The sequence below is a fragment of the Carya illinoinensis genome, chromosome 13, assembly GCF_018687715.1.
Source record: "Carya illinoinensis cultivar Pawnee chromosome 13, C.illinoinensisPawnee_v1, whole genome shotgun sequence".
NCBI lineage: Eukaryota > Viridiplantae > Streptophyta > Magnoliopsida > Fagales > Juglandaceae > Carya > Carya illinoinensis.
The window spans coordinates 1557008-1572656 of NC_056764.1; the positions used below are offsets into that span (position 1 = coordinate 1557008).

General features: G+C 33.5%; 1 protein-coding gene across 1 annotated transcript; it reads right to left on the reverse strand.

Moving 5' to 3' along the window:
* Positions 1 to 12177: 12177 nt before the first annotated feature.
* On the reverse strand, positions 12178 to 13913 carry LOC122291349 (cytosolic sulfotransferase 15-like). The gene has a single exon (XM_043099035.1). It carries the CDS (start codon positions 13700 to 13702, stop codon positions 12677 to 12679), a length of 1026 nt encoding a protein of 341 aa, XP_042954969.1. The 5' UTR covers positions 13703 to 13913; the 3' UTR covers positions 12178 to 12676.
* Between the last annotated feature and the right edge of the window lie 1736 nt (positions 13914 to 15649).

Genomic DNA, 15649 nt, shown 5'->3' on the forward strand with positions numbered 1-15649 from the left:
AACTTGACTTAACATGAAAAATACATATTCCACAGTTGTTATGGCCCCATGTATTCTACGTGTAAATACATACTCCACAGTTGTTGTGGCCCCATGTATTCTACACAAACTTGACTTAATATGAAAAATACATACTCCACAGTTGTTGTGACCCCATGTATTCTACACAAACTTGACTTAACATGAAAAATACATACTCCACAGTTGTTGTGGCCCCATGTATTCTACGTGTAAATACATATTCCACAATTGTTGTGGCCCCATGTATTCTACACAAACTTGACTTAACATGAAAAATACATACTCCACAGTTGTTGTGGCCCCATGTATTCTACACAAACTGAATGTACTCAAGATGAAACGTGACTGGAAAACGAAAGGACTGAAGCCCTGACGTAACATAACGTGATTTGAACATAACTTGAAATACATGACCAACTTGAGATAGAAATATTTCGTAACATGGCATATTTAACATGACAGAATATATTTAACATATTTAACATGACATACTTGTAATGTACAGTAATACATGACAGAATATATTATGTAACAGATAAAAATTGATGATAGAATAAATTCTGTATAATAGATAATTACGTGATAACTTGGCATAGCATGACATATATGATAACATACATACATACACTGTAGTTCCTTTACTTAGCACACATACACAGTAGACTGCTAGTAAGTTAAAAGCTAACTTACCTCGATCTCCGCGTTTCTTATAAAACTTCAAGTGCGATCATGAAGAACTGTAATTAGTGATTCTAAAAGTTAGAACTAAATCACTAATAATTTAAAATATGGAAAATACTAACTTAAAGAGTAAAATTTTCATTTTACTCTCTACATGTGGGAAAATGACCGTTTTACCCATAACTTAAGGATTTTGCATACTAACTCCAGAAGTTTCCAAAATTTACATTTCTCATGTAAATTTTGTCCTAAATTTAAATATCAACTCAGAAAAATTTAAAACAAAACACAACTATGAAGAACACATTATGGTCGAAACATCCATAGGCCATTTCCCTTTATTTTTGTTGCAATTCCTTCCAACTTCAAAACTCATGCTTAAACCAAAATTTTGCAACAAACATCTTCCAATCCTAAGTTCAAAACCATACTTAAAACATCCATTTAGAAAAAGCTAATAATCAACACCAAACTTTTTTGTAAAAAGATCCAAGCACTTGAATCACAAGTTTTGACCTTAAATCAAAACATCTCCAAGAATTTCAAAAATCAAATCTTACTTCTAACATATTCATAATATCATCCTAACATCAACCATGCTTTAAATCATCAAACTAAAGTCACCAAAATCACAAAATAAAATTTGGAGTTTTTGGTTTTACACTTAGTCCAAAAACAGAAACTTTTTCCTCAACTAGTTTTGATAAATCTCTTGATCTATGACTTATAAATATATGATCTTCAAACCAAACCATTACATGGTTTAAAAAGATGTCCTAAAACATATACAAGCTTCTAATTCAAGATCACATGGTTAGAAATTAATCAAAACATAAATTTAGCCAAGAATATCCACACTTTGGCTTATCTGAATATCTCTTTGCATAAAATTTCATATCTTTGAAACTAACATCAAATATCTTCAAAATAATAATATAACATGTATATAAGATGTTTAGGATCCTCCAATAAAATTATCAAAGTCATTAGAATAGGTTTAGACCACCAAAGAGTTAAACTTTCTCAAAACAGAAACTGTTTTTCCTCTTCCAGTTTCTAAGTTTCTAAATCTAAGAAAATCTTTCATCAAAATCTTTAATCATGAAAAATCCTCAACCAATAGTCATATATACATGTTAACAATACTCCATAAAAATTTCGGACCAATATCTATCCATTAGCTTGGTCAAAAACTCCAAACTATAACATATTCTCCAGTTTACCTCCCAGAATGACATTTCTATAGTTTATACAATATTTGACTGACCAAATGATTTTCAAATGGGGCAAATAAGATATCCATGTAAACTAGACTAAAAAAGGAACAACTTATATGAAGGAGACTTTATGATAAAATATTTACAACAGCTTCGAAATTGGCGTGCAAAATACGTCCTAAAAGCTGTCCAAGAGAGAGTGTTTGATATTCTTTCAATGGAAAGTGTAAATGAAGATAATTTCGTGGGGAGAGGTGGCTGGAGATAATTATGGATGAGATATGGAAGAGATGAGGCTGGAGTTGAGAGTTGAGTGTAGTTTTCTCCTACCCAAAAAAAATCTATAAATGATTATTTTATAATATTCTATCCAATAATATCTAAAAAAAAATCAACTTAAGATATTTTTATCTAATAATATCTATCAACTCAAAATATTTTTATCCAATAATATTCACGAAAATTACCTCAAGATATTTCTTTTTATCCAATAATATCTACAGTTTTGAACAGACGTTTTGTCCGAAAATATGAAAAAATGTTATTGTGCCATAAGACTTTAAATAATCCTCCAAGTCTAATGGCACAAACCATAATACATTTTGACACTTCTAACTATCTCCAATAATCAAAAATACACTTATGATACCATAGTAAATAATAACACTAACTATATAGTTAGACAAAAACCTATACGATTAATGGATTCGTGAAAACTTATGAGGTTTTCACGAGGTTCCTAAAGTTAATGGAAATTTCACAATTGAATTTCTAGCGGGCTGTTACAATCTCCCCTCCTAAAAAAAAGATTTCGTCCTCGAAATCAAAGTAAGTAAGAAATAATAAGTTAAAAAATATGTGTTGCTTACCAACCTGGTGTCTATCCCGTATATATTTGCCTTTGAGATTATGTCATTCCTTAACTCTCTTACTTTAATCAACAATTAGATTATACTTCTTTGCTCAAGGTTGACCAAGTTGTAACGACATACTCTCCAAATCTAAAACTTTAAGTAAATAATCTTCCGAAACTCTTCTTTAGAAAAACATAGGTGATATACTTTAAATGTTATTGTAAATACCATAGTTAGTAGAGAATTTATCAAAATTAAGCCGTTAATCTCTCTCTCTCTCTCTCTCTCTCTCTCTCTCTCTCTCTCTTTAACAAAATCGGTGGCACTCTGTTTTAGACCAGACAACTCTGATCCGCATGATTTTTATAGGTCTTCTGTAGTTGTCAGGCGCCGCATAGCTATGACGCTACTTTGTTATTGTCTCTTGTACAAAAATGCTTCACGAGAGATGATTCGTCATAATTTTCTCTATAAAAGAATTATTCAGTTCATCTTCTTTCGCATCTCATCTTCTTCACTTTTTTGAAATTAGTCTGCATTCTTACTCTGCAATCTCTTTCTGCTTTCTCATTTTGCAATGGCTCAGCAATCTTCTCATTACCAATACATGAGGTATTCTGCACCTCGTTCACTAGTTGTTTCTGCTTCTTCCATAGGTGCTATTATGCAATCAAATAATGATCTGACTAATAAGTCAGAAAATGAACTTATCTACGAGCTTGTGAGTCTCGATACCCGATACTCATCAGCCATTGTCGCATATTCTCAGCGACTACAATCCAGGACTGGTGGGGTTGACAAACTCCACGAGAGTATTTCTATCCTTCAGAGGCTTCTTATGAAATCCAACATGAAGATAGAAGCAGTAAAGCGAGTGAACAGAGATTTAAAATCTTTGCTTAACTCTTCTTTTCGAGTGGCTACTCCTTTAGATAGGAAAGACATGCAGATTTTTGAAGAGCAAGAGCGTTTAAAGATTGAGGCAAAGAGCCTCAAATTTCTGTAATTTTGCTTTATGATAATAAAATAATACTTCACAAATATTCATATTTGTGTTTCTATCTTTTGGTAGATGTTTTATGTGCTCCATTTTATTTCTTTCAGGGATTTTCATATATATGGCATGATCCAATGACTCATATAAATATGCATTTAATCATGCATATCCAAACTCTCAGAAATCTTCAAGTTAATAAAAACCTCAATGAGTTCTACTGGTCTAGGACTAACTTACTTCTTTATAATCGCAACAATCAGTCATCTTCCTATGTGGTACTTCGATAACTGACCAGTTAATAACTCAAACTTGAGACTTTCTCTCTTATGATTGTCATAACTCTTCTATCTATCATGAGTTATCAATTATTCTAACTCTAAATGATTTGTTCCTAATGTTTACATAAATCCTCAAAACCAAGATTTTACTCCCTATATAATAGTCTTCAAAAGAAGATCGATCTATGTATCCATAAAGATAGTGCTTTGCCAGAAATCATTTATTGGCGGCGTGGTAATACTATTATCATAAATGAATCCTACTAAGGCTAAAGCTTCTCCTAATCAAATTACTCTTCCAAACACAATTTCTATCGTATTCTCAGAATCAAAACAATCCTCCAAATATGTGGAATACCATTAATCAATCTTACATATCATTTCTCATATTACTAAAAGGTATTCTATATCTACATTGGTATTAACAATAATATTTTTAATGAAAATTGTTACTCTTACCACTAGGGTAACAATTCAGCTTCTAAGCTGAATTCTCAAGCACTATCACAATTAATAGAAATAATGACTCATTTGAATCAAACAATGTACAATTTACCAACCCCAATGACTTGACCTACTCCAAAATAACAATAATGCAATACTACCATCAATTGCAATCAGATCAACCTTAACTATGTTTAACCACACATAGGTCTTAGTAAAATACCAGTGACGATACCAGCTCCTGCAGTTCCTGGAGCGTCAACATCTACATCTCTCTAAGTGACAGCATATACTCTAATGGGTATGTGCACTTGCCATAGTTGTGGATGTCTAAACACGTTGGTCAGCAAACTTATCACCTCAGCTAATCCTTCATCCATCGGGGAATTTTGATCCTCTTGATTGTTATCTCTCTTAAGATTTCGAGGTATTCTACCACGAGTCATGTGTCCCTTCTTGAAACATACGAGTATATGTATTAAAACCACATACTACTTTTCATACTTTAAGAAATTCAAGCCTACTGACGACTTAAAAATTTCAAGCCTAATATTTGGTGCATTTCCTAAGGACATGTAGATTTACTGCCCAGAGACGTATTGCTCTGATACCACCCTGTGACGCCCCCAAATTCCGTTTGGGATCGGACGGACATTTGAAGCGTCGAGACATGCAACACAAGGTTACCTGCCCCCGTTCATGACATATAAGATGCAATGTTCCTAACATGCATCTAACATTATGCAATATTCGCAGCGGATAATTTTTTTCTTTAGCAATACTATGCACCAAATTGAAAATATCCCAAATGCTTAAAACATACTTCATACATAAAGACCCATTGAATAGATCACAACACTAGTCCAAAATGGTTATGATCCAAAAAGTACTAAAGATGCAACTCCATTGTACAAGTAGTAATTTACGTTAACAACTATATTAACATTGACGTCGCACCGTCGCTTAGTCAACTGTGTCTAGTTGATCAGCTCCTGATTCTCCTTCAGGTCCTGTAACAAGATCTACCATTCGGGAGGAATGGTAGTTGGGACTACCAAAGTAAGATTTGATTACAAATCTCAGTAAGTTAACAAAAAACTTCCACACAAGCTAATGATGCATGGATGACAGTAAAAGCATAAATGCATAATCAAATTCATAAGTAATTAAAGCATAACTTGGCATACAACATAACATAATTAACATAACTTAAATTGAAACATGAACTGAACTTGACTTGACATGAACTTGATCTGAAACTTGACTTAACATGAAAAATACATACTCCACAGTTGTTATGGCCCCATGTATTCTACGTGTAAATACATACTCCACAGTTGTTGTGGCCCTATGTATTCTACACAAACTTGACTTAATATGAAAAATACATACTCCACAGTTGTTGTGGCCCCATGTATTCTACGTGTAAATACATACTCCACAATTGTTGTGGCCCCATGTATTCTACACAAACTTGACTTAACATGAAAAATACATACTCTACAGTTGTTGTGGCCCCATGTATTCTACGTGTAAATACATACTCCACAATTGTTGTGGCCCCATGTATTCTACACAAACTTGACTTAACATCAAAAATACATACTCCACAGTTGTTGTGGCCCCATGTATTCTACGTGTAAATACATACTCCACAGTTGTTGTGGCCCCATGTATTCTACACAAACTGAATGTACTCAAGATGAAACGTGACTGGAAAACGAAAGGACTGAAGCCCTGACGTAACATAACGTGATTTGAACATAACTTGAAATACATGACCAACTTGAGATAGAAATATTTCGTAACATGACATATTTAACATGACAGAATATATTTAACATATTTAACATGACATACTTGTAATGTACAGTAATACATGACAGAATATATTATGTAACAGATAAAAATTGATGATAGAATAAATTATGTATAATAGATAATTACGTGATAACTTGGCATAGCATGACATATATGATAACATACATACATACACTGTAGTTCCTTTACTTAGCACACATACACAGTAGACTGCTAGTAAGTTAAAAGCTAACTTACCTCGATCTCCGCGTTTCTTATAAAACTTCAAGTGCGATCATGAAGAACTGTAATTAGTGATTCTAAAAGTTAGAACTAAATCACTAATAATTTGAAATATGAAAAATACTAACTTAAAGAGTAAAATTTTCATTTTACTCTCTACATGTGGGAAAATGACCGTTTTACCCATAACTTAAGGATTTTGCATACTAACTCCAAAAGTTTTCAAAATTTACATTTCTCATGTAAATTTTGTCCTAAATTTAAATATCAACTCAGAAAAATTTAAAACAAAACACAACTATGAAGAACACATTATGGTCGAAACATCCATAGGCCATTTCCCTTTATTTTTGTTGCAATTCCTTCCAACTTCAAAACTCATGCTTAAACCAAAATTTTGCAACAAACATCTTCCAATCCTAAGTTCAAAACCATACTTAAAACATCCATTTAAAAAAAGCTAATAATCAACACCAAACTTTTTTGTAAAAAGATCCAAGCACTTGAATCACAAGTTTTGACCTTAAATCAAAACATCTCCAATAATTTCAAAAATCAAATCTTACTTCTAACATATTCATAATATCATCCTAACATCAACCATGCTTTAAATCATCAAACTAAAGTCACCAAAATCACAAAATAAAATTTGGAGTTTTTGGTTTTACACTTAGTCCAAAAACAGAAACTTTTTCCTCAACTAGTTTTGATAAATCTCTTGATCTATGACTTATAAATATATGATCTTCAAACCAAACCATTACATGATTTAAAAAGATGTCCTAAAACATATACAAGCTTCTAATTCAAGATCACATGGTTAGAAATTAATCAAAACATAAATTTAGCCAAGAATATCCACACTTTGGCTTATCTGAATATCTCTTTGCATAAAATTTCATATCTTTGAAACTAACATCAAATATCTTCAAAATAATAATATAACATGTATATAAGATGTTTAGGATCCTCCAATAAAATTATCAAAGTCATTAGAATAGGTTTAGACCACCAAAGAGTTAAACTTTCTCAAAACAGAAACTGTTTTTCCTCTTCCAGTTTCTAAGTTTCTAAATCTAAGAAAATCTTTCATCAAAACCTTTAATCATGAAAAATCCTCAACCAATAGTCATATATACATGTTAACAATACTCCATAAAAATTTCGGACCAATATCTATCCATTAGCTTGGTCAAAAACTCCAAATTATAACATATTCTCCAGTTTACCTCCCAGAATGACCTTTCTATAGTTTATACAATATTTGACTGACTAAATGATTTTCAAATGGGGCAAATAAGATATCCATGTAAACTAGACTAAAAAAGGAACAACTTATATGAAGGAAACTTTATGATAAAATATTTACAACAGCTTCGAAATTGGCGTGCAAAATACCTCCTAAAAGCTATCCGAGAGAGAGTGTTTGATATTCTTTCAATGGAAAGTGTAAATGAAGATAATTTCGTGGGGAGAGGTGGCTGGAGATAATTATGGATGAGATATGGAAGAGATGAGGCTGGAGTTGAGAGTTGAGTGTAGTTTTCTCCTACCCAAAAAAAATCTATAAATGATTATTTTATAATATTCTATCCAATAATATCTAAAAAAAAATCAACTTAAGATATTTTTATCTAATAATATCTATCAACTCAAAATATTTTTACCCAATAATATTCACGAAAATTACCTCAAGATATTTCTTTTTATCCAATAATATCTACAGTTTTGAACAGAAGTTTTATCCGAAAATATGAAAAAATGTTATTGCGCCATAAGACTTTAAATAATCCTCCGAGTCTAATGGCACAAACCATAATACATTTTGACACACTATCTCCAATAATCAAAAATACACTTATGATACCATAGTAAATAATAATACTAACTATATAGTTAGACAAAAACCTATACGATTAATGGATTCGTGAAAACTTATGAGGTTTTCACGAGGTTCCTAAAGTTAATAGAAATTTCACAATTGAATTTCTAGCGGGCTGTTACAGTATGTATTTACACATAGAATACATGGGGCCACAACAACTGTGGAGTATGTATTTTTCATGTTAATTCAAATTTCAAAGCAAGTTCATGTTAAGTCAAGTTTCAGATCAAGTTCATGTCAAGTCAAGTTTAGTTCATGTTTCAATTTAAGTTATATCAATTATGCTATGTTGTACGCTAAGTTATGCTTTAATTACTTATGAATTTGATTATGCATTTATGCTTTTACTGTCATCCATGCATCATTAGCTTGTGTGGAAATTTTTTGTTAACTTACTGAGATTTGTAATCAAATCTCACTTTGGTAGTCCCAACTACCATTCCCCCTGAATGGTAGATCTTGTTACAGGACCTGAAGGAGAATCAGGAGCTGATCAACTAGACACAGTTGACTAAGCGACGGTGCGACGTCAATGTTAATATAGTAGTTAACGTAAATTACTACTTGTACAATGGAGTTGCATCTTTAGTACTTTTTGGATCATAACCATTTTGGACTAGTGTTGTGATCTATTCAATGGGTCTTTATGTATGAAGTATGTTTTAAGCATTTGGAATATTTTTAATTTGGTGCATAGTATTGCTAAAGAAAAAAATTATCCGCTGCGAATATTGCATAATGTTAGATGCATGTTAGGAACATTGCATGTTATATGTCATGAACGGGGGCAGGTAACCTTGTGTTGCATATCTCGACGCTTCAAATGTCCGTCCGATCCCAAACGGAATTTGGGGGCGTCACAATTCTTGAATGGCTCCTATAAGATTCAGCAACTTCTTGGATGCAAGGTTCTTCGCATTCTGAAACCTCATCTTCTTCTAATATATTTCATCTCAAGGCTTTCAAATGCATCCAAGCAATGGTATCAAGTTGAGAGATGGAAAGCATGAATTTGCTTCAAGAACAGGGGCATGGATAAGTGTTCCAATCCCTACGATGACTTTTACAGCATACTACTAGATAAATTTTGAATTCTTATCCCGTTTATTCTCCCTTCCCTCCCTTTCGCTCTCTCAAAACCCCCTCCCTCTCTAGATCCAATTGTCAAGCTAAGGAATGGTAGAAATGTGAAGTAGAGAAATATTTTGATTGGTAGCTGAACGATCAACTGAGGGGGTTCAATGGTAATTTTTGTGCAGATTCTTCAGAGTGGGATGGATTTTGGCACTCCTAGGTTCAATTTGCTTCTTTTTTGGATTTGAAATATGTTTTACAAATCAATTTTTGTTTTTAATAATATATTGACTGATGTTAGCGATTCTGCAAAAGGTACCCACCGGCCCATACCTATAGTAGAACTGTTTATCTTACTGAGAACTTCAATAAACAAAGTCGAAAGATATTTCACTAAATGCATTCTGATGGATTTTGAACGCATACATAGTGCACTAATAGGTCAACGAATAAGTGCCCAAACGACATGATATTGCATTATTAGTGGAAGATTCTAAATGCAAAAAGGGAAATAAACTAAAAGGTGGCATGGAATCAACGCATTCAATAGTACACATGATCATGGACCATGCATATATGCATATATATTGGGAATCCAACCATCCATGCACTACTTGTCGATCCATCAATGGATGATCAAATATCACGTAAATTCTATTATATATATAGTTTGCTATTGTATTAATTGGCATGCATATATAAAACATCATTCTTACAAAATGAATATTGTTTGGTCCTACAGAGCATCAACGATTCATTCTTACATATAGGAGTCGTGGTTCATGTGAATTGGCGAAAAATCTTTCTTTGCTGGGGTTGGTCATCTCTGAGGAAAATGGCAGCCGTCGGGGCCCCAAAGGGCCTGTTGGCAAATTCGAGGCCAAGATCTTTCACGGATATGGTCTCACAGACACCTCTCCCTCTACCTGAAGTGGTGGTCCCTATGCATACCCCAAAAACCATGGATGGCGAAACGTAAATATGGTTTTTGCAGGAGGAATTGGTGTGTTCGGCGCAACCATTCAGGTATTCCTTGGTCTTGAAATTTCTTCAACAGCAACCCTCTCTAGATGTAATCCGTGCTTTCATTCGCACTCAGTGGGGGCTTAGTGCTCAACCTATTGTTTCGAGCATGAGAACTCTGCGCCAAATTTTTCTTTTCACATTTTTTTAATATATTTAAATATTTTTAAAAAATAAAAAAAATACACCAGTATACTTAAAATTACAAAGTACAAAATTTTTTTTTTTACCAAGCGGTACCGCCCAGGAGGCACACAAGCTTTATCCTTTATATATATATATATATATATATTTATATCAGAAGCCCATGTGTCGGGTCATATTTCATGTAATTTGCGACTGATGTCTCTGAAGATCAATAAAATTTGGGATATTGATTTTGTGTCCGTTTGAACTTTATACGTACGAAGTACCATTTAAGATTCATTTAATATCGTACGTAGGTGTCCCCGGCCATTTGAACAAAACGTACAAACATTAATATATATATATATATATATATGTAGCTAGAGATCAATATTTGGTGGTGGTGCATGCGGGTGTTGTCAATTAGTATAAATCAGCGGAAATTTAGCAATATTAATAGATGAGAACTCAGCTTCCAACCTTGAGGAGAAAAACAACAAATTAATCAGCAACACATGAAAAAATATCGACAAAAGACACATGGGGTAGGCCGGTGAGATGCAAATATGAGAGGTACCTGATGAGAGAGGAGGATGGGGACAGATCAACGTCTAAAGAAGGTGCAATTGACCGACATTAAAAGTAGATACAACCATACCCAAACAAAGAAAGTACAACCATTTGAAAAAAGAAACATCTCTTGAAATTCCATGTCGGCCGTTATCCCATAGTTGAGATAGTAACATATATATGAATTATAATTACTTTTGATTAATTTTATATACAGTTTTTATTTAGAGACTGTAATGCAGATATAGTTAATTTTATTTTTAAAATTTTTTAAAATTATTAAAATTATATCCTCTTAAAATATTTTTTTTTTCATTTAATAAAGAGCATGCACATGCAGTTTCCAAATAAAAACTGTAAATAAAATTTCTCTTAATTTTGTGCCGGCCATTATACTCATTAATCTTGATTAAGAATACTGTTGGGTGTGGTTGCTAGTTCATTTATCTTTATTTTTTTATAATATATTTTAAAAAATACAAAAATTTAGTGGTAGTAATTTTTTTAAAACATTTTAAAAAAAAGAAAAAAAAATTAAGCTAGCGATGAAATCCAAGAAGCAAACCCAGGGAACAGATTAACATTTTTTCTTTGATTAATTTTTTAATTAGTTCCCGCTTTTGAAGATTTATATAAACAGATCATGATCTGTTTATATCATGATCTGTTTATACCCGATGATCATAATTGGCTAGATTCAAACAGGAATGCATGCTAGATTCGGGGAAATAAACATCAATTAATAATTCTCTCAAATTATAAAAAAAAGGGGTCGAAATTCTTTCATCAAAGATTCGAACAACATACATGGCATGGTAATGATCGCATGCATATATAATTAAGGCGTACAAAGATGATTTCCTAATATATATATATATTAGAGAGTTTAAGTTTCAATTAGATGTAATTCTGTTAATTCTATTACAATGTAATATTGTTAGTTTACCTTTATACCCTTAGTTACTTACTTGTATAAAAGCAGATAAATATATATTAATTATTGCATTAATAGGGATACAAATTACAATATTAATTGTTCGAGCTGAGACCACATGATGATGATGCATGTAATGCTCGTAGTAGTAGTTGTAGGAACAGTAATAGTAATTAAGAGAACACTTTAAATGACAAACCAGAGCTAGCCACGTACCTAACTTCTCTTCGATCCATGACTTTGGTTAGTTGCTCCACCTGCCTAGGCGACAGGTAGTTTATCCAATCTCCGACCTCTCCCTTCCCGAACAAGTTGATCTTGTTTTCGAAGTTCTCCTCTGCCAGCATATCATGAAATATTTATTGGAACGATATCCTATAATATCACCCTATTCTGTCCAACACAGGTGATCAGGTAACTAGCAGCTAGAAATCTCTCACACATAAGGATGCACGCCGGCGCTCATACACATGACACATACATAAAGCACAATTAACGTGACCACATGTATTGCTTGTGGTAGTACTTATTAAGAAAACACCTTGAACGACACACCAGAACCGCCTAACTTCTCCTCCACGACTTTGGTTAATTGCTCCACCTGCCTTGGCGAGAGATAGTTCACCCAATCTCCCACATCACCCTTTCTAAACAAGTTCTTGTTTTCGAAGTTCTTTATAGACTTGCCAGATTTGTTTACCTCCAAATCCTTCATATTCTCAAAACTACACAGCTTTGCAATCTTTTCAATAATCCCACCTCTCTCCTCCTCCAAAGAAAATGGGAACCCCATGAACTCTGCTAATTTTTTCAAGCAAGAGTTGATATCTTCTTTCAGGTCCTCGTACTTCAAGAACAATACCTTATGGGGCCTGTCTCTGCTTTCCTTCCAGTAACCCAACATGTGTTCCCAAAAGGGACCAAACCCAATAACCCCTTTGCAGTACATTTCAAAGGCTTCGTCTAGTGGCATTGGGGCTTGAGATGGTGGCTTGATTTTGTTAATGAAATGCCACGAGGAGATGAAAGTGTCAAATGGGTTTCTGCAGATGTAAACCACCCGACAGCTAGATTTCTTGATGGAGTTAGGCAAGGAAGCAAAAGGAATATGAGTGCCAAAAAGTCTAGGGTGTGGAAGGTTGGAGAGGTCAGGAAGCTGGTCATTTGCATAGATCTTGTATTCAAAGAAAGGTACAAGATCGTGGGGGTTGAATTTAAGCAAAGGATGGTCGTTTGAGAAGATTGGAAAACGCTTGCGACTCACGATGGCAAAGGCCAAGGCTTTCAACCATGTAGTGCCTGATTTTGGTACGGTGGCTAATATTACATCAGTGTCGCTTGCTTGGAAGTGCCTTTGGAAAGAGATTGTGGATTGGATCTCCCTTGACTGGCACCAAAAGCCTTGGTATTTGTAGAGATGAGAGGTTCGCCACCCTTTCTCTTTGGGAAGAGAAAGAAGAAGTTCCTTGCATTCTTGGCTTAGCTTTCCTTCTTCTCCGGCTTCTTGATCTCCATCCCTCGATTGGTTTTTTATGGAATATTGGGTGATAACCATTTGAAGAAGTTGTGGAATGGAAATTGGTATGAAATTTAGCTCACTTACACTACTTCTTTATAGTTTCAGTACTTCACTCACTTTTTCGGTTTGACAGAACTTTGGCAAATTGTGCGCAAAAAAAACATGCATGCCAAAGAATTCAGAAGAGGAAAGCCACAAGAACTATTTAGGGCTGTACCTGGTTATTAACGTTGTCCATATTCCGTGTCCCCTTTCTTTCACGATGTTACGTTTCTAGTTGATATTTACGTACGTCTGCATAATATAGATAGGGCGGGGCCGGGTTTCTTTTCTGATAACAGCTAGTCACGAGGGGGCAGTAGCTAGCTAGCTAGTAGTACCATATATTTTCCCACGAGGAAAGGCGTTTATTTAATTTGCATGACGGCTACGTTCATCTTGCATTAAGTTAAACTCTAAAATCACTGCTGCATGAAAATATCGATGCTGCCATGCATCATATAAATTATTACAACATTTAAATATTAGTCGATGATCCGAACATCATTATGCAGATCAGTACTCGATCCTTTAACTTGGAAGTTATAAATTGGCAGCTTCCAAAATGTTTTCACCGCAAAGATCATCAAAGGACGAGTTTTTTAATATTTTTCCTGTGATTATTTTAATTCGGAGGCCAGTGGGCATCATGAATTGACTTGTGTGGATTAGGCAATTGGGTTTACTGTTCTGACCAAAAAATATATAATGTTTAAACAGTTAATATATATATATTTATAGCTGAGTCATTAATCGTGTTAGCTAGCTTTTGAAGAATGAATGGTGGTGGGGTTATTCTAACAGTTGATTCCACTTCCTTGATTTCGATGGATTTGATAATCAGTGTTCTTTAGGAAGGTTAGAATTAGTACTTGGGATCATATCCCGCCGGCCATTAATCTTGTCTTTATAAATTAATTCTTACTTTGGTGATCATCTTCCTCGATCGCCAAGATATTAATTATTCCAGCACTAGGACTACCAATATTTCCAAATCTGACAGCTCAACAATATAATATATTGGATCCTATCCTGTACGTACGTGTCAAAATCACAACCAAGCAAAATTCGAGAATGATAAAGGAAATAGTTATTGTTTGCAGCAAATGACTTTTTTTTCCTTTCAAGTAGTACTACCTGTCATGAAAAAACAAATTAAGACATCATGAACAAATCACCCAAGTGGTTTGTTTTTTTCCCATATGGACGTAGTACTAGTGCTCTCGGGTCCTGATCATCTTTTAGTAAATGATATCGATACCACTTTCTAGCTGATCTCGTCTTCGATTGATTGCGGATCGATCAAGAAAATTATATATATATATATATAAGTACTTGTTAATAATTAGGCTCATGATCCATTATTAGTTCCTCTCTCTCTTTTTTTTTTTTAAAAAAATGCAATTAACATTTTATATATATATATATAAGTACTTGTTAATAATTAGGTTCATGATCCAGTAGTTCCTCTCTCTCTCTCTCTCTCTCTCTCTCTCTCTCTCTCTCTCTCTCTCTCTCTCTCTCTCTCTCTCTCTCTCTTTAAAAAAAAAGCAATTAACATTTCTTCTGTGTTTGTTGCCTCCATGCACGCAGCTAGTGGACCTAAAAACTTTTTATTTTATTGAAAACGATTAAAAAAAAAAAAGAAGAAGAAGAAGAAGAAGAAGAAGAAGAAGACATTATCGATCATGTCGATCTAACTATAGCGTTAATATATAATATATGTGGATCACATTTTTGCGGCCGCCACTCGTCAGGCTGCCGTCAGAACTTATGAGGGGACACCTACTTTCACATATACATTACTTCGAGATAGAGTTCGATGATAGCTAGATGCTATTTTTCAAATCATTTTGACATCTCATTTTCATATTTTATATATTTTAATTTTGTTTTTTATTTAATAATAAAATAAGTGATTATTAGAGTATTAATATTTTTTTT